Raw genomic sequence first — 19,502 nt, forward strand, 5'->3', positions numbered from 1 at the left:
TGTGACATCGCTAGTCGCAGTTTCACCTCAGCAAAGGACGAGGAGGTGAATCACTTATCTAACCAGCTTTTACTGATTTCTGCCCCCAATAACCCTTTCAATAACCTCCAATAGCCTTTAATAGTCTCCAGTAGCCTTCAACAGTCTAACCTTGCAGCCGTGGTGTGTCCACTAAACTCCGTAGTTATAAACATCCTGAGGTTAGCAGCGCGCTAACTGACCTGTTTATAATGTAATCCGAGCAGTGACTCCGGGATGGCTGCTCTAAACTGCTGCTGTTAGCTGCTTGGGCTGAAATATGAACTGTAGAGAGCTGTATTATCCGGTTAGTGGGGTTATTTTATTTCATACACAGAAGAACTTAAAATTTTAAAAACGCTCCAGACTGGCTCAGCTGAGTCCTGTAGCCCGTGGCTGGGCTGTAGCTCTGACTCAGTAAAGACTGTGGGCTTGTGCTGCTGCAGCTCCCACTAGTGGTTGGATGAGGAAATGCTAAATCTGTCACAGCTCACAATTTTTGATTTTATATTAATTAAGCCTCTTTTCAGTATCAAACGTTTTGATCAAAGTTAATATAACTTGTATTTTATGTCATTTCTATTCACTTGTATAGTTTGGTTCTTGATTGATGGAGTTTTTGGATTTCATAACAGGATTTATGTTAATAGAGCAACAAGCAAACATTTTTTCCATGCAACTGTAATATTTGATTGAATAAATAATATATTGAGAGTTATTTAACATTAAGGAGTAATTACATTCATTTACATATATTACATTTGGTTACATTTTCTTATATTTATAAGTTACATCTGGCCCTCGGAGGACAGCCAATATGCCAATGTGGCCCTCGGCCAAAATGAGTTTGACACCCCTGGTCTAGACTGTAAATTCACCAAACCCTTAAGGTAGCTCTGTGCTAAATGTTGGCTAAATTACAGTAGTGTTTAATCACTGTAAACACACACATCCCCACAGAGCACTGTAACTCATATTAAACTAAGCGGACAACAGCGCTTCTTTGTGCAGGGAAAACCTCTGACCACCTTAAAGACCCCCGACCAGCTGAGAGACCCCCCCTCCCCCGGGCCGGGCACATCACAGCGGTAAACCCCTCGTCAGCAGCGCCGCCATTTTGTGCGCTATCCAGGAAGTTGTCTGTGAGCGCATAGAAACAAAGGTAACGTTAGCTAGCTGCTAGTCTGCTAACCGCCTTGGCAGCGCGTGAATGGATGTGTTAAACACGTCTTTCATCGCATTATTTTGTCGCTTTCTCAGCTACACGGCATTAGTAAGTCACAGTTAAGAGAGTTACTGCTTAAAACTCAGCGCTAGACTGAAAAGAGCGGCTAAAGGAGCAGCATAACGTTAGAGAGCGCTAGCAAGCTAACTAGCTAGCTTAGCTCCCTGTTTACAACAGTGGGTTCGCTAACTACGTAACATAAGGCTAGCAAGCAAGCTAGCATTTTCGACTACTCTCCTCGGAAACACACGCAAGGTAGCTATTTGTTCCTTACATCTGTTGACTTTTGATCTCCAAAATAATGTTTCTATGCTTCCTTAGCTTGAGAAATCTGATATTGAGGTGTGCTAACGTTATTTTTTTAGCTACTTAGCTAAACGAGTAGAGTGGACGTCTCTGGCTGCAGTTGAGGCTAACGTTAGCTAGCTTAGCTTATATAGCATGCCATTTCTTATGCATAATGGGGCCTTCGCTTATAAATAACGCTCGCCGAGAGATGAAGAAACAGTAAAATACACCGTTAAAAACGTTTGCTCCGTTTTACGTGTTGATTTTTGGTTGGAGTGCCCACATTAAGACGTTTATAACCGACTTGTATGTCAAAGCTGACATTTTGGAGGGCAGTAAAACGTGTTTTTAGTCACTCAAACGCAGCTAAGCTAACGTTAACATAGGTTAAGTTAGTAGCTAACGCTATCCGTTTTAAGATGTTGCATAATGTAACCTGTGTTTACATAGCTAATTGCTTACATGGCTTAGCTAACTAACTATATTTATCGTTGTGATATAACTTATTGTGCCCTTTAAAATATAAATGTAGAAACATAACCAACGCTAGCTAGCTAGTTAACTGGCTAACCTATATACTTGAATAATTCCTTCAGTTCAGAGGTTTATTCATTCAGTTCAGAACGATGTATTCATTCATTCTTAAACTGAGATTAACACATTGTGCCTTTAAATTATGTTAAACGTGATTCGTAATAGTGAGGGTTTATAATGAGAACATGTTCAACATGAGAGAAATTTACAGTAACGTTACACTGTTATACAATGGTATTTCAGTCCCCAAATAGACCCCCCCCCCCACACACACGACCATATAAGCTTCTGTAGTAAAAGGATGGTGCATAACGGAGTTCAGTTCACACTTTTAATTAGTTTAATATATATAGTCTTACTTATACGGATGTCCCTATCATATTTGTTTTTGCATCCGAGTTATTTGATTAAGTATTTGTCCCGATCGGATTCTTTGGCAGTGCAGTAAAATAAAAAAAATACACATCCGCGTTTTTTTTATTGTTATTTTTAATTATTATTGATAAAACATTATCAAAAATATATATATTTTTAGTACAAAGTACTAAATTGCCATATAAGTTAGTTTTATTTGTGATCAATCATAATTAACATCATGCTGGTAGTCCTGATTTATTTATTTATTTTTGGCGGGGTAGTGTGGTTGTAGTGTGGTTTAAGCCTGGCAAATTAGAATTACTAGACTTTTATTCTGTATTGTAATAGCTATATTATACTGTAGTAAAGTTTTGATGCCTTCAATATAGATGTGTTTAATGTGTGGACTAACAGTGTAACTTAAACGTACTAAATATGAAGGCAACTGATTTTTTTTGAGTAAATTGATTTACTTATTTTTTCTCCAAACAGATCAACAATGGCTGACGACTTTGATATAGAAGCCATGCTTGAGGCTCCTTACAAGAAGGTGGGTGACCAAACTAGAGTATTTCATTTTACAATAGTTGGCATAATTGCTGTTTTGCACATGACTGGGAAGCCCTGTATTTGCTAGCATAAGTCTGACATGACAAGACTGTCTTTCTGAATGGTAGAGAGAATGCTATTGTTTGTGTGTTGTTTCAGCAAATAATCTGAATCACAAATAAATGCCCGTCTATCTCTTTTTATAGACTTGCCTAATGATATCTGACCTCTACTTCCCTGAATACACCTTTGATTCCAGTGTGAAGTGTGAAAAAAGTAAGGTAGTCATTGCGGAATGTATTGATGTACTGTGATCCCTTAGGTCAACTATCAAAAGACCTTCATCTTAGAACATCCACTCGCCTGCTTGGTGTCAGCAAGGTGAATGGCAATGGATGAAACAGGGACATAACCTGATATGAAAGAGACAGTATTCATATTTTTACACCTGCTTAAACTGTACGATTCTGTATATATAATGATAGCTGCAAGATAATTTCAGCCACAGTGTTGTGTATAAAGCACACAAAAATATTGTATTTGAGTCTACAATCATAAACCATCATCAAAAAGAATAGCACTGTGTTCAGTGGCATTTTTGCAGCTACATCTATATGACCTGTTTTAATAGTTTAATATAAAACGGTGGAATATGAATACTGTCTCTCAAATCAATATATTCTGTTATCTCCAGATCAAATAAGCCAGCATCTTGATTTTTGCATGCCTTTTAACACTAGTAATACATGAAATTCATGTTTGTCAATAAGCTTTACTATATTCTAATAAGATACTTTAGTAGACTGTTACATTGTGATGCATCACCTCAGTTTTATTATTAGAAACCTATTTTAAACAAATATAGAGTGAGCACATATCTGAATACAGAACTCATGAGGTATGCAGTGCTGTCTTTTTATTATTATGTTTATTATCATTTAAATTCTTTTGGATTACTTTGATTCCGTTTCTCTTGGGAGCCGTTATGACTAAGCCGTGTAAATCCCTGTCTGCTTCAGGACGAGATGTGAGACAAAGATGGCATCGCACTCTCAAAGTCCAACCACACAAATGGGTGAAGATCTCACGGAATGACTGCCTCAACTCTGGAAAACTCTTAGCTACCCTGTCCTTAAAAGCAAGCTTTAGGCTTAAGATATCAGTGAACAGTTACTATCATATCCTGGACCTGGGGGGTGGTTCCACCAAGCGTGGCCTTTATGTTGGCTTGCATGTCTCAGAAAGAGACATTCCCCTTTATGGTTATGAAGATCAAAAGCACTGTGTCTTTGACAAAGACTTGATTTTATGCAAAAGAGCAAACTGTTAAGAATATCAAGAATTAGTGACCTTCAAAAGTTAAGAATGGGTAAATGGTGGTAGAAACCCGTTCTAACTGAAAACCACGGATTAAAATTTTGTTCTAAATACTTAAATAAAAATATTCTGTATTTTTTTCTTGCCCCCCTCCCCCTATTCCTTTGACGACTTGCTATGTATCCTGTCCATCCTTACGATGTTCTTCTATCAACCCTGCTTAGGGTGACAGCAAGTCTTCTAGTGCAAATGGACATGATGAACACAGCAGAAAGTAAGTAGCCATACTATAGTTTACTGTGTATGACTGTTACGAGGTGGTGCTTAAAGTTGATGCTAATAGTTTGCTTGTTGTGCTTTTCTTTCATCAACATAGGAAAAGACGCAGCCGGAGCCCGAGCGCAGATCACCATAGGAGTAGGAGCAAGGACCGCAAGAAAAGCAAGGACCGCCGCAGGAGCCGCAGCCATGAGAAAAAGCGCTCACGCAGCAAAGAGCGTCGCCGCTCACGCTCCCGCAGTCATGAGCGTTATGGCAGAGGGTCGCAATATCGAGGTCGCAAAAGCCCCTAGTAAGTGCTGTCTTTATTGATGTGTCAAGTGTAACTTTTTGACAGCCAGATATGAACATCAGGATCTGAGATGTTCATGTGTTTTATGCAATATTAATTTATGGCCTGCTTTCCTTAGTTTTGCTGCAGAACAGATGTAAATGGGTTACATGATGTAGTTTCATAACCACTGTGATTCATGTGGCTTTGAAACAGTGAGTTTCAAATTTCCTCTGAAATTATTATACTGATCTTTCTCTTTAAAGAGAACCCTGATGGTTTGGACTATATTTTCTTCAAAAAGTGGACATGTCTAATTCTATTAAAATGTGATATGTAAATGAAAGTGAAATGTTATATTTACTATTAAAACAACAAGTCGAGTAAGTACTCTTCAGCCTGTGTTAGTCTGTCACATAGTAACACAGTAATGTCATATGGTTGTTCTGTACTTTTGAGGGGAATAAGGCCATCAGTAAAGTGACTAGTGTCTCGCAAAAAAAGTGCAAAGGCTAAATGCTGGCAACCATTTGATAACACAACAATAGAGCAGCCTACTCCTTCATTTGGTTTTAATTAATTATTTATTATTATAAAGCTGTTTGCATTATACAACATATTTAATAGTACTAGACATTTCCTTTATTGACGTATTAACAGCCAAGGTTCCCTTTAAATGCTTACTGTGCTGTACAGGCAATATGATTTTCAGAGTATCTTTTCATTCCTGGGGGCCTTATGGAACTAAGATAAACGTTGTATCTCCAAATTCAGTAAATGTTAGATTGTTTTCTTGGCATTATTTTTTTTTATGAGATTCTTTATAAGCTTTATAATAATTCTTCATTTTTCTAGAACCATTTTACTGGGCCAAAGTCAGTAATAAAAAGGTGCACACATCATTATGTGTGAGCAGTTAATGAGCTTTGAATTTGATCCACGTGATCCACACCAAATGAGTGCTCAGTGTTAGAGATATCTCTCTCTCTTACTCATACACGCACGCACTCACACACACACACACACACACACACCCGCACACAAACACGTGCGCCCACACACACCCGCACCACACACCGGCACTCCTGCACTGCAATGCTCCTCATCTCTGATATTTTTTACATTTTCAAATTAAGTTTGAATTCAGAAATCCTCACAACCAATTTTACTGTCCAATTTATCATGCATTCTTTATTCCAGCACCCTATTTTGATTTTATCCTCAAACATACAAGTATATACTATTATTTTAATTGCCACCACTAATATACATATAATTGCATTTTACATTTGTTACATTCATTCTTTTATTTACATTTAAATATCCACTATAATAATTAACGTCTGAAGAAAAACAAAGGCTAAGGCTTCAAATGAAGGCTTTGTTTGCTATTGGGGTGTTACACAATATATGAAGGAATCAGACTTTTTTTTTGCAGAAAAACAGCTGAAGAATGTAAACAGTAGACCTTAAATAGAGATACACCGACAACTTTAACACTGCTTTCTTTATAAAGCTAAATAATTAAAAATAGTTCCATAAACATTGAGTATTTTAGATCCATTTATAGTGTTTAAGTATTCAAATGAGATTCCTCACAAGCTCTATGGCACAAGTAAGACAGCTTTAATATCAATTTAAAATATGTTCTTGACTCCATTAGAGGCATTACAGTATTAAAATCCGCCATAATGCCCTTCTTTCTCCAGTTAACAAAAACATTCAGTTCAGTGTGCATTAATAATATCCTTCAAGCTTTGATATTAATATATTTAAAAGGGCTATATACTTTCTCGTATCCAGAGTTTTAGGACGTTTTATCTTTTGTGCTGAATAAATGACTCCGCACTCAGGACCGATTCTGGGCTCACCTGGGGGACGAGAGGAATGTTTGTCTAAGCTGTGGATTGGAGGCACAATTCCATTCCTCTCACTCTAGTTGATCCAGTGTGTTAGCTAGTTATGCTTACTGGCTAGCGTTAGCTAGCGTGCCGCATGTTTCCTTGGCGGTGCTGTTGTACACACCGCTCCGCAGCACCTCTAGTGGTGTGACTGTATGTAAAGAATGCATACCGGTTTTAATTTCCTCTCCGATATACTGCCCAGCACTACCACACACACCTTTCTTTTTTGAGCATTGAACAGAATGTTCTGAACTTAGTGGAAGCTAATGCTAATAAACATGCCGTAAGAACTCGAACCAAAAAGTAGGTATCAATTCAGAGTGTGCATCATATGTCACTAATAAACTGTTTTAATCGGCAGCACATCTTTGCTACACTGTATCTCTGCTTTATTTATACAAGCACAAAGGTTGTGCTTAGATTAGATGGGTATGGGCTGATTCTCAGCATTACAAGATCAGATCAAAGTAAGATATTGCGGTACAATGTTCCATTGAGGTAATATTGTAGTTTGTGCTGATTAAAAAATTCTTACATGATGGATGTGCAACTGCATACTTAGGACGCTATTACTTATGTTAAATTTATGTTAACTGTGATCTGTAACCTGCTTTTTGCTGGTTCTAAGGGCCTTTTCACACCTGTAGTTTTACTCTGCTCCGAATGGCTCATTTACACACACAAAAATTTAAATACACAAATTCATCACAACAAACCATGTGAGCATGTTCTCTTTGCTTATCGGTAAGAAAGTGAATGCAGTAAGAACTTTTTTTGGTCTGGATTAGTTTAGATTCTTGAACAAATTAACATGGACCAAAGCAGAGAAACCATATGTTTATGGTGGTAGTAATAGTCTGGGAAATATAGCAAGTTAAATTTTAGGTAACTTTAGGTATTTAGCTTAGTGGCGTAGAACACTTGATTATTCTGTTGGGGTGAGATCTTATAACATACTTGCTGCAGTTGATCCAGTTCAGAGTTAATTTGCAACCAGACCGAAATCCCTACTTTAAGAGTATTGGTGTGGTTGTTTTGGTCCGAATCAGACTGTGATTATTGTATTCACTTCTGCGCTAAGAGTGAAAACAAGCCAGAGAACAATATAACAAAGTGGTTCCCAAACGTTTCTGCATTGCTTTTTTTATTATTCATTCAAACTGTGTGATGGGCTCAAAAATATTTTTATCTACATAAAAATATTTTTGAGCCCATGACACAGTTTGAAAAAGTTTTCTGTAGAAATCTACTGGCTTTTCTCTTGTGCTCTGGATGTGTTGTGTTCATGTAAAAACTAAACTTCTTAAGATTCAAATAATGACTATGATATTTTCAGATACAAATTACATCTCGTTACCTACTATTGTACTGGTGATCATATGTTCTTGTCATTACTTTGGATGTTGTTTTGAATTGGGAGGACTCATTTTCTGCTGTACATTTAGTTTAGTTTAGCTCTCACAAACTATTTATTTTATGCTAGTGTTTAAACATTGGCATAAAGTGCTCAAACATGCTTCACTCATTTGCCTTTCTGCAACTTGCCTCCCACTGTGGTCATCACTGATTTAACTGGTATAAAAAGTGCTGGTGTGAAAACGCCCTAAGAGGGTCATACTTCATACATACATAAGACTTCCAGCTCTCGAGTGGTCTAGACTGTTCACCATCTGGCTCAGCTTTATTGGCATTCTCTCAGTTAAGCTGGAAGAGACTAACCCTCATGGGTCAGTATGCAGTAGCCCTTCCCATTGTTTACTGGCTGGTTTGTACTTCTCAGACAAACCCCATGTTTTATGTCTTAGCTTGGGGCCGAAATTTAACGGTGGTCCTGGAGGGAAGATTGGCCCACCCACCAAACTAAGGTTTTTATGATTTAATTTCCTTGTGTGGTTCTTGCTGTCTGAAAGAATGTTGTAAAATAGTATACACATCTATCATCATACAAACTTGACATGCTCTTATTTTCTTTTCTTCTTTTTTTTATACAGCCACAAACACAATCGAAGCAAAAGCCCCTTTAAAAAAGACAAGAGTCCTGTCAGGTATGATACCCGTAACCCCTTGATTACTGAATAATCAAAAATTCCTTGTACTTATAATATGAAAACAGTTTCTAAACACAGTTTTGTCATTGCCATGTTGAAATTTACTGAAGCTTTGCTGAGCCCACTTGGGGTGCAGTGCAGTTTGTGCCCTATTATGCTTCAGTACGTAGACTAATTTTCTTTTTTTTTTTTTCTCGTTTCATTTTTTCCTCTTTCCACAGGCAGCCCATTGATAATCTCAGTGCTGAAGAAAGAGATTCCCGTACAGTTTTCTGCATGCAGCTGGCTGCCAGAATTAGACCAAGAGACCTAGAGGAATTCTTCTCTGCTGTTGGAAAAGTATGTTTACTTTTATTTGTTTTCCTTCTAACTAATTTAGCAGTCTTTTTGAGGATGATGTGTATTTATTAATGTTTTTTCTTTCTCCCTTCTCTAAAGGTGCGAGATGTGAGGATGATTTCAGACAGAAACTCTCGCAGGTCTAAGGGTATCGCTTATGTTGAATTTGTGGAAGCATCGTCTGTGCCGCTGGCAATTGGGCTTACAGGACAGAGGCTGCTGGGAGTGCCCATCATTGTTCAGGCCTCACAGGTATCAAAAAAAATCCAGATTGTAGAAGTTAACAGTTGTGGCACCATCCATTTTGGCTGTGTCTAAAAGACTGTCTGGCTCTGTGCTCTAGGCTGAAAAGAACAGGGCAGCAGCTGCCTTGCAAAACCTGCAGAAAGGTGGTGCAGGGCCTATGCGCCTCTACGTGGGATCTCTGCACTTTAACATCACTGAGGACATGCTCCGAGGCATCTTTGAGCCTTTTGGCAGGGTGAGATTTTCACAGCCTTTATAAACACGCTGATGCAGATGACCAAGTGCCACATTGTATTTTGTCCTACATTTTATATGATTAAGTGATATTACATCTAAGTGCCTAAGACATGCCACTTAATGTCAGATTTACTGTTGTTCACTGTTTAGATCGAGAGCATCCAGTTGATGATGGACAGCGAGACGGGCAGGTCAAAAGGTTATGGCTTCATATCAGTAAGTCTATCAATATTAATTTCATTTAGAATTCTTCAAAATTTTGGTGCACCAGTTTACACTGCTGCATATTCGGTACATATCTAGTAATTTTTGAAAATGTCTCTTAATATTTATTGTGTTTTTAGTTTGCAGATGCTGAATGTGCAAAGAAGGCCCTGGAACAGCTGAATGGCTTCGAGCTGGCTGGCCGGCCTATGAAAGTGGGGCACGTGACGGAACGCTCAGACGCCTCATCTGCCAGCTCCTTCCTAGATAATGATGAGCTGGAGAGAACAGGCATAGATTTGGGCACCACAGGCCGCCTGCAGCTTATGGCTCGACTTGCAGAAGGTAGGGCATACTGGAAAGTTGACAAGACACTCTGAGGGTTATTCCACATAATAAAATGTTATACTTTCTGACTTTTAAACTCACTGTTAATCTCCCTTAAACTGCTTAGTTTATTTCAGTGGGTTTATTTTTTGTAATTTTAGGCACTGGGCTACAGATTCCTGCCGCTGCAAAGCAGGCCCTGCAGATGACCGGCTCTCTGCCATTCGGTAACCTACCTGGAGGTAAAGCTATTGCAAGCAATTCATTTTCTACAGTTAATAAAAGCTAGAATAACACTACAAGACTTTAAGCGCAATTTTAACCCCAATTTCCATATGAGGCGAGTCTGTGCTAGTTGACTTCAGGCTGCAGAGTGGTGTAATCAGATACATCATACATCATGTTTTTAAGACATCTCCTTCATTATAATTGACAATTCTCTGAAATTTATAAGGTAATGCTGTTTGTTTTTTTAATGGTTTTTGGGTCACCACACTATCTCTGATTGAAAACGCTGAATGTACTTAAATGACAGTGTATAACATGATGATGATGATGATGATGATGATGATGATGATGATTGGGTGAATTGTGGTCAGGTACCATTATTACCAAAGAGAAATGTAATGAGCTTATCGTTTAAGATAATGCATAGTGCAAACTGAGAGTAAAAGTAGCCATAATCATTAACCTTTAGCTTTGAAAAGAGAAGGTCTTATTACCTTTCTACAGTTCCTTATCATTCAGAGCTGGCACAGTATAGATATCCCTCAGAAAACTGAAGGATTATTCAGTTCACATGATTGCTTGTTTGTGCTACCTCCATCTATGCTTTGTACAGTATTCCTTTTATAAGTGCATTCATCATTACATAATTGTCCGGCACAATTATCATTATCATTATTATTAAAATAGCTCAAAAATAACTCCTATGAACTATATAAAATAAGAGTAATGTACATGTTGTAAAAACGTATTTGAGTGTTGTTATATATGTTCATATGTTTTATGGTATGGAAATTTTAAAGCACTTGTTTTTGTCACCACAGCTAACCCTGCCCTGATCCCCAGCCCTAGCATGAACCAGGCAATGAACTTACCCACTCAACCACTGGCAACTCACTGCCTGCAGCTCTCCAACATGTTCAACCCACAATCGTGAGTTTCTCCAATTCCTATCCTGTGTTCATGTTGGAGTAAGTGTTTTAATTATTATTGTTAAATGTTGTTTTTGTTTGTTCCTCAGTGAAAACGAGCCTGGCTGGGACACAGAAATTCAGGATGACGTCATTGAAGAGTGCAATAAACACGGCGGGATTGTACACATATATGTGGACAGGAATTCTGCTCAAGTATGTACTACAGCATGAAGGCATTAACCTGAGTGAACTTTTTCTTTTTTCCCCGTCCATTTATTTTTCCTTACTTGCATTTAAGATGCCTGCGCTGGCTTACATCACTTGTGAATAAATGTGCCAATTAAGCTCCATAGGACAGTTGGCTATGAAGGCTGGTCCATGAAGAGCTTGCAGGACTGACCTGTATTCTGTTTTCTTTCTACGCAGGGTAATGTATATGTGAAGTGTCCCACCATTCCTACTGCCATGGCTGCTGTCAGTGCCCTGCACGGACGATGGTTTGCAGGTAAGAACCTTATGCTCCCAAACTGAGCAGTGTCTTGAATGGCTTAGAAAACAGGTTCTGTGTATGTCTTACTTATCTTTTTTTTGTTGTTGTTGTTGTTCTCTTTGTCAGGCAAAATGATCACTGCTGCCTATGTGCCCCTCCCCACCTATCACAAGCTGTTCCCAGATTCAGTGACTGCTACACAGTTGTTGATGCCCACACGTCGGTGATCCATCCTCCTTCTGCATCAATATCTCTCCCTCTTGCTTGCCCTCATCTCTTTCTCTGTATATCCTGGAGATGTAAATGACTCACTGTATGTGGTTTTCCCCCAGCACCTGCTAAATTTCAAACCTATTTAGACAGCTGCTGTGTGTCCCTGGAGAGCACATACACATTTGCCTCTGCATTTTAGGTAAGTGTGTAGAGAAGGGTTTGCTGATCCAGGTTTGTAAATGTCAGATGAAAATTGAAGTCTTAGTGGTCCATGCTGACTGACATTTGAAAGAGATGAGAGAGCAACATTTAGTTTTTTTAAGTAGCTGTTCGTGTCTCCTTTTTAGTGCACATGCCTAGTGACCCAGAAGCTTGCTATCATGAAAAAGACTTTTCTATTTCTGTCTTTGTCCTGTAAAATACGCATGTTGTGGTCTCTAGACTGATGGATTTTTTTTGCAAGGTTGGAGGAAAGAAACATGACTAAATTGATGAGACCTTCTGAGATCTCTCTTAGGTGTATGGAGAAGTCTGGGACCGCTTTACAATTTATAGCTTTTTGTAATCAAACTTTCTTTAATTTTGTAAAGAAAAGGGTAATTAAAATTGCTTTAAAAAATATGTCAAAGAACTTTGAGATGGTTTTTTTTTTTTGGTTTGTTTGTTTTATAAAATGTAATAAAACATTTTAACAAACTGTGCACAGATCTTAACCGTATTTTTGATCAGTCACCACTGACAGTTTGGCACAATGTTGACTTGCAATTTTACCCTAACTGCTGAAAGATATGTCAGTGTAAATTTTGCTTAGGATATGTTAAATAATAATAATAGTAAAATAAAAAAGCTAACAAATAGGTGGCTCTCATGTAAATCAGTTGGTATTAAAGTGGCTTGAAGTAGGGAGATGGAAAATGAAATGGCTGCTAATGTAATGTTTTTTGTGCTTAATCCATGAAAATGGGATTATTGGGGAAAAAGTCCTGTTGGCTAATATATGGGTTGGTCCTGTTTACATTAGGTTTGTGGGGTAAATAGTAATACTGCATACGGTGGTATTTTTTAAATAACGATGGTATCTGCAATTGAGGACAGTGTTTCATATTACAGTGTTTTCTGTACAGGGCATAAATAATCATGTGTAAAGGATAGGTGTTTTGTGGGAGCTTACTATTTGGAGCTGCAGCTCTAAAAACAGGTAAAATGAGGGAGAAACACAGGCCCACCTTAGCTGTGGGTTTGGCAATGTGCGGTGTTCAAATTTAAGGTCGAAAAGATGTGCTTAAACACGTAAACTTCAACACTGTAATGTATGTACTGTATAAGCTAACAAGACCTGACAAAACAGGTCACATTTTGCCTTTCTCTCAACCGAACATCTTACTTCACTTTTTTCCCCAGGTATTTATAGTCAATATCCAAGTCTGTCAGCAGCAACCGCATTGGAAAGATCCACTTTCTGTCCATCCAACAGCAATCCTTTGATCAGAGTCATTTTCAGTTTGTCAGACAGACTTCAGTGTGTTCTGTGGAAAACAAAATGTTGTTATGCTAGCTAATTGTAATCATCACACTGACTATTGGCCTTTATTGTATGATGTATTTAAAAGTGGGCCCTGTGTTCAATTAATCTGTGACCATGTAAACAAACAAAAACACTTGGTCCTGGTAATACCACATAACGCAGTTTTATTTTGAGACAATAGGGCAGAAGTAGATTTTGGGCGTATACTAACCGATGTGGTACATATGTAATTGGACGGCATGCCATTGAATACAGAAGAAGAATGAAGACTGCATTTAACATGCCAGTACACCTAGGAAACTACAGTTCCCACAATACGACACAAATGTTTAATGTTTAATGCATATTGTAGTTCTTTCTCTGCTCCAAATGAACACACCTGATTAATCTAATATATTTTAACAAGTCTGTCCAGAGCAGGGAAACCTCTAAAATGTAAAGGGCCAGGGTTGTAAAGCAATTTTTAGTCATTACATTACAAGCAGTCAGGACAAGTATGTGACTCAATTTACTGAATTTATTAATATCATTCATGTGAAGTCAGTTTAGTTCTGGGGTGTGTAAACTTGTATCTAGCTGCAGGTTTCGATTCTAAACTACCACCAGTACACCTGATTCCACTCATTTAATCAGTTGGTCAGCCACACTGGCCCTTTGCAGATACAATGGAACATCCCTAATTCATATAAATCAGGAGTTCTGAACACAATCCTCAGGGAGCTCCGAACAATCCACATTTGTGTTTAAACTGTGTTGCAAGGTTTGGTTGAAGGCGTGTGTGATTCATGCAGCATTTCCGTGCAATTATGTGGAATTATGGTACATACGAGTTCATTTATGAGTTGTTTGTGCACATTTTTTCTATCTAAGTTTAAGATTTAGAGATGCTATACAGTCAGTCCATAGCTAATTGATTACGAGCATAATGCTGTAGCCAACATTTTTCATATTGCCCAGAAAATAAAGCACTTGAATGTGACATGCTTGTAATTTTGATTTGACAAATGGGAATTAGGATCTTTGAGCATGCACATGGGCTCAATCTTGGTCCTGCCCTGCTTGGTCTAGCATTTTTCTTGCTGTAACACACTTGGTTCATATCATCAGTTAGCTCCCTGGAGCATTACAACAACATTTGGGTCAGTGTGTTGCTACCCAGCAAAAGCAGGTTTTGCGGTGACAGTCTAGATGGCAACCATTTAGCTTCTCTAAAACCAATAAGGGAAGTCCACTCAAAGTCTGCCACCTGGGTAAAATCGTGTTGAGTGAGTTGTAGACTGCAAGTCTAGCAGTCTTCAATCTTTTTGCAGTGGGGGAAGCACCTTTATATCCATTTGTGGCAAGACCCAGCTTCTTATCACACCACACATGTAAGCATTTATATACAGGTGCATCTCAAATAATATCATGAAAAAAGTTAATTTCTTTTATATGCAATTCAAATATTCAGTACACACAGAGTGATCTATTTCTTTTAATGTTGATAATAATAATGGCTTTCAGCTATTGAAAACCAAAAAGTTAGTATCTTAGAAAATTTCAATTTTTCAAGACCTATTGCAACTTTTGGCAGTTTTGTGGGGAGCCAAGTCCTGTTGGAAAATGAAATCTACATGTGCAAATGACATGCTCTAAATTTTCCTGGTAGATGCTGCAGCTCTAAGTTCTAAGTTTACATATTTTTTTTACATTATATACATACACGCATCTGTTCTACTTCACTGTGATCTAAAGTTTAGCACCTAGAATTAAAATAAATCGAGGTTTTAAATGTCAAGGCATGAGAAATGAATCAAATGTGTCTTCTTGAACTTGGTCTTTACTTACCATCAGAACTATGGCTTGGAATTTTTGAAGGTCTGCTTGTCCCTATCCACTTTCATCCAAGAGGAAAGCGGGACATGCAGGGGTTGTCACTCCTCTGTTTTGAAAGCTCTGATCGTGACTGAAATATGGTTTCGTTTTCTGCGGCAGAACAGCACTACCTTGGTCTTGGCCCCTTGCTGAAATGGGTATTTGGAGGTGGCAGTGCTCCAAATGGCCTATAAATACTTTCTTTTCCCACGTTTTTCTACTAAATCATGTTGGAGCTTGTGTCAAAGGGGGCCCTTCACTTTATCCCTACCAGCTGGCCCTAATCAATAGCAGACTTTTTTCCTCTTCGTCTTCTAGAACCTTCTGCAAGAAGGAGAGTCTGTGACTTCTTTCAGTGTATTGAGAACAACCCATCTATATTCACATCAATGCGTAACCGTACAGTAATGCTTTGTGCTGGTATGGAGTTTCCAAGTCACATCAATGCTTGAAAGAAAAGGGGAGAATGCGAAACACTAACATTAGAGTGCTCCTTGTGTTTTTGCCAGATCACCAGGTTTCTTGACAAAACAAAAACCTAATGCCCAATCTACCCTAATGAGGTCTGTAAAGAAAGTTCTAAAACATGGATTTGTAATCTGGTTTAATAAAAGAGAAAATTGCCTAATAAAAATATACAATTGAGAACTTGTACGAGAACCAATTGGTCTAAAATAACATTGTACACAATGGTGTGATGTTGCTGATTGCCTACAAAGAGTTTCCCAGAAAAAAAAAAAAAACATAATTACCAGAAAACACAAAAGGATAAAAAAGGAACAAATGAGATACATGAACTTTGCCAAGGGGGAGACTAAGGTTTTCATTTTCCAGCCCTCGTGCTTGTCAGCACCTTTACATAAGCATAACAACTGATAACCTTGTGTCCACCCTTAGACTAATTTCAGCCTCTAAGTCAGATAGAAGAAGCAATAGCGTTATCTCTGAAACCAGCATCATGAAAGGTTGCATTTAAAAGCAGGTTTATTTTTCCCCCACAAAACAAATCCTTTTCCTGTGAATATGCCAGCTGGCAAAGACACTGAGCTGCAGGAAAGCCTGTAAGCAAAACTTATGATTTAGTCCCAAGATGTCTTAGCAGCAGCACTAAATGTGGAAAAATAAATCAATTAGCATGTTTAAAGAGAGCTTATTCAGACTCCTTAAGAATAAACCATAAACTAGTGCAAAGTTTTGCAAAGTATTGCAAAGACTATCTGCTTCAAATTTATAGTCTAGCAGATTTCACTCATCTCTAGAAGTTTGTTTGAATCCTACTGTACAGTAAAGATAACATCATGTGCTGATGGTGGCCGTTGCACTTTTCACATCAGCAGTGTTCTAAAGTGTAGGCTATAGTCGAGGTAGGACGTGTTACTAACTAGATGTAAAGTAGATTTTTTTTACTACTGTACTTAAGTAGTAAATTGCTTTATCTATATCTACTAGATTATTATTAATATTTTTACTTTTTCTTCACTACATATTTTCGACGAGTTAATACTTATACTCTGATACATTTTTATGTGCTGCCTTGTTACTTGTTACAGTTATAAAATGTTAGGAATCATTCTAAACCCTACATTAACATAATTGTTAGAGCAGTAGATACTCTGCACTGTCATTGGGTTTGCTCCTGTTCTAGCTTTCACTGAATCTGAACTTTTAACTGCTTTCTCTAATAACTACTTTTCTCTAATGTACCCTTACTTTAAGTAGTACATTTTAGAAAATATTACTTGCAATACTTAAATACTTAAAATGTATAATAATTCAGTACTTCCACTTCCACGTGTTGCTTAGAGAACACTTCAGCTTTTACTCAAGTCACTTTTTTTGAGAGAGCACTTTTACACAAGTTTGGTACTTTATACATGTTTGCTTGTTGGTCACACACATTAGGAACAGTGTAACAAGCCTTTTGGTGATGTGGACACACGTTTATTGGTTTATTACCTTTTTAATTTCCACACAAAAAAATATTTTGAAATAATTTTAAAACATTTTAAAACAAACTATGCATTTGAGTCTTTGTTTCCCACCAATTTTGCCCACTTTTTGTAATGTTTTTTTTCCATGTTCCTCACATTGGATATGTGGAATGAATTGGTAAAAACTGAAGGTACAGTCTTCTATAATGCAGCGGCTGAGAGACAGATGCATCTGACAATATGGAATGAATATACAGCCATTGTATTGCAACAGGAGGGACAAGTATTATTTTTTTGGGAGATATTATGTTTCTGTTGCTAATAATAAGTTTACTGTCATATTTATTTATTTTAACAGCTAGGAAGCAGAGGGCTAAGTGAGTCTGAAAACATTTTATACAGAATTGTGGAGCTGGTTTTTGGAAATATTTTAGAGCACACATCCAGCAGGCAGCCCTCATCTCTGGACGAAGCCTTTCAGTGTTAAAATTTGTTTAATTTGTCTTCTTGATTTAATATGTTTGTAAAATGAGAAGAATGTAATAGAGTTAACAATCCCTATATTCTGCAATGTCTGCTACAAGGCTTAAATGATAAAAAAAAAAAGAACATTTTTTTACAGTAATGTTTCCATAACACTTAAATAATCTGGGGAAAAAACAATATATTAACAATAAATAGTTAAACTCTCAAACCTTCATCAAGGTACCTACCTGTTGACCCCTTTTAACTACTTGTGACGTAGTGGGTGATGATGTAGTGTATGGGTGAAGGGATAGTTAGGTGTTTCGTGTTTGTGCAAAATGTAGCTTATTAGGTTATAAACAGCTACATACAGGGGTTGGACAATGAAACTGAAACACCTGGTTTTAGACCACACTAATTTATTGTCCTGACAGACAGTTCTGGTGGAAACAGGAGAGTTGAGGTGCACATTGGATTCTGTCGTGATTTGAGCAGCCGTGGTTTTATGTTTTTTGGATACAATCCGGGTTAGCACCCGAACATCCCTTTCAGACAGCTTCCTCTTGCGTCCACAGTTAATCCTGTTGGATGGGGTTGGTCCTTCTTGGTGGTATGCTGACATTAACCTGGATACCGTGGCTCTTGATACATCACAAAGACTTGCTGTCTTGGTCACAGATGCGCCAGCAAGACGTGCACCAAGAATTTGTCCTCTTTTGAACTCTGGTATGTCGCCCATAATGTTGTGTGTATTGCAATATTTTGAGCAAAACTGTGCTCTTACCCTGCTAACTGAACCTTCACACTCTGCTCTTACTGGTGTAATGTAATTACAATCTTCAGTAATGAAGATCCAATTTAGCCATGAAATCTCCCACACTAAAATGACAGGTGTTTCAGTTTCATTGTCCAACCCCTGAAGGTGTTAGTTGTAGATTCATATAGGTGTCATAAAGGTGAAGATATGTGAGAGAAAAGAGTATAGGGGAAGGATATGGGCCCTATGTGTAACCCCAGTTGTTAGCTGCAGGATGTATCACCTTCCTGTATTGTTCCTGCTATAATATTTAGTTCAAGACCAGCTGGTCATCCAGGGTATGTTTGTTTTGGATGACAAGCTGGTCTTAAGCTGCATTTTTTGGTAGGGGTGTCATTTAGTCAGGGACTCAAGACGTTAATGTGGACATTTGGGAAATTTGCTTTTGATCACATGCCACAATACCTTTTGTTAACTATCATTTTTATGACATTTAGTTATAGAAGGCCTACACTGGAGCTTAGGTATCCCACATCAGGGCAGGCAATTCAACCTGTACACGTGCTTCTGTGCTGTTTCTGAGAGTAGCACTGGGTGATCTGACCTTAAATCATTTTCTTTGGTACAAACTGCTGGAGTTGCTCACTTGGCTCCGTGTTTAAGGCATTGCTTCTTCTTATGTTACTGTTGTTGGCATGATAAAGTAGCCGCTGACCAGAATGATTTCTGCTTTCTTCGGCCAGCTGCCAATCAGATTGATCCTCCTCTTGATGCACCCTATTCGTACAATTTTGTCCTGATCCTCTTTGCCTCTAGTAAACCGAGCCGTCAATTATCTACACTAACTGCTCTGGTAGGAACCTCATGAAGACACAGGTAGATGAATACACAGTACATTTGCAAGTGGTAAATCAACACTGATAGGGTTAAAGCAACAATGTAATGGTTTAATTTAGACAGTAACCAGCTAATCTTAGATGGATAA

General features: G+C 38.0%; 1 protein-coding gene across 7 annotated transcripts; it reads left to right on the forward strand.

Annotated features, from left to right (window-relative positions):
• Positions 1-1,158: 1,158 nt before the first annotated feature.
• On the forward strand, positions 1,159-12,686 carry rbm39b (RNA binding motif protein 39b). 7 transcript variants are annotated; one of them, XM_022670658.2, is made up of 18 exons: positions 1,159-1,180; positions 2,915-2,972; positions 3,178-3,247; positions 3,991-4,046; positions 4,513-4,562; positions 4,665-4,859; positions 8,548-8,607; positions 8,734-8,787; positions 9,012-9,129; positions 9,229-9,381; positions 9,473-9,610; positions 9,763-9,828; positions 9,957-10,161; positions 10,305-10,385; positions 11,193-11,301; positions 11,390-11,495; positions 11,709-11,787; positions 11,899-12,686. In XM_022670658.2, exons 2-18 carry the CDS (start codon positions 2,922-2,924, stop codon positions 11,997-11,999), a joined length of 1,692 nt encoding a protein of 563 aa, XP_022526379.1. In that variant the 5' UTR covers positions 1,159-1,180; positions 2,915-2,921; the 3' UTR covers positions 12,000-12,686. The 7 variants fall into 7 exon arrangements, with proteins under 7 accessions (XP_022526379.1, XP_022526383.1, XP_022526378.1 ...); XM_022670657.2 differs by lacking the exon at positions 1,159-1,180 and adding an exon at positions 1,187-1,498; XM_049485853.1 differs by lacking the exons at positions 1,159-1,180; positions 3,991-4,046 and adding an exon at positions 1,187-1,498 and having other exon boundaries at positions 3,178-3,252.
• Positions 12,687-19,502: the final 6,816 nt, after the last annotated feature.

The sequence above is a fragment of the Astyanax mexicanus genome, chromosome 12 (assembly GCF_023375975.1).
Source record: "Astyanax mexicanus isolate ESR-SI-001 chromosome 12, AstMex3_surface, whole genome shotgun sequence".
Classification (NCBI taxonomy): Eukaryota; Metazoa; Chordata; class Actinopteri; order Characiformes; family Acestrorhamphidae; genus Astyanax; species Astyanax mexicanus.

Excerpts from the sequence above, each read along its gene's own strand:
- rbm39b (XM_022670658.2), top strand. The coding sequence starts at position 2,922 with ATGGCTGACGACTTTGATATAGAAGCCATGCTTGAGGCTCCTTACAAG. Across the intron at positions 4,860-8,547 it reads CGAGGTCGCAAAAGCCCCTA|CTTGGGGCCGAAATTTAACG; the intron begins GTAAGTGCTGTC and ends TTTATGTCTTAG. Across the intron at positions 11,788-11,898 it reads GCACGGACGATGGTTTGCAG|GCAAAATGATCACTGCTGCC; the intron begins GTAAGAACCTTA and ends TCTCTTTGTCAG.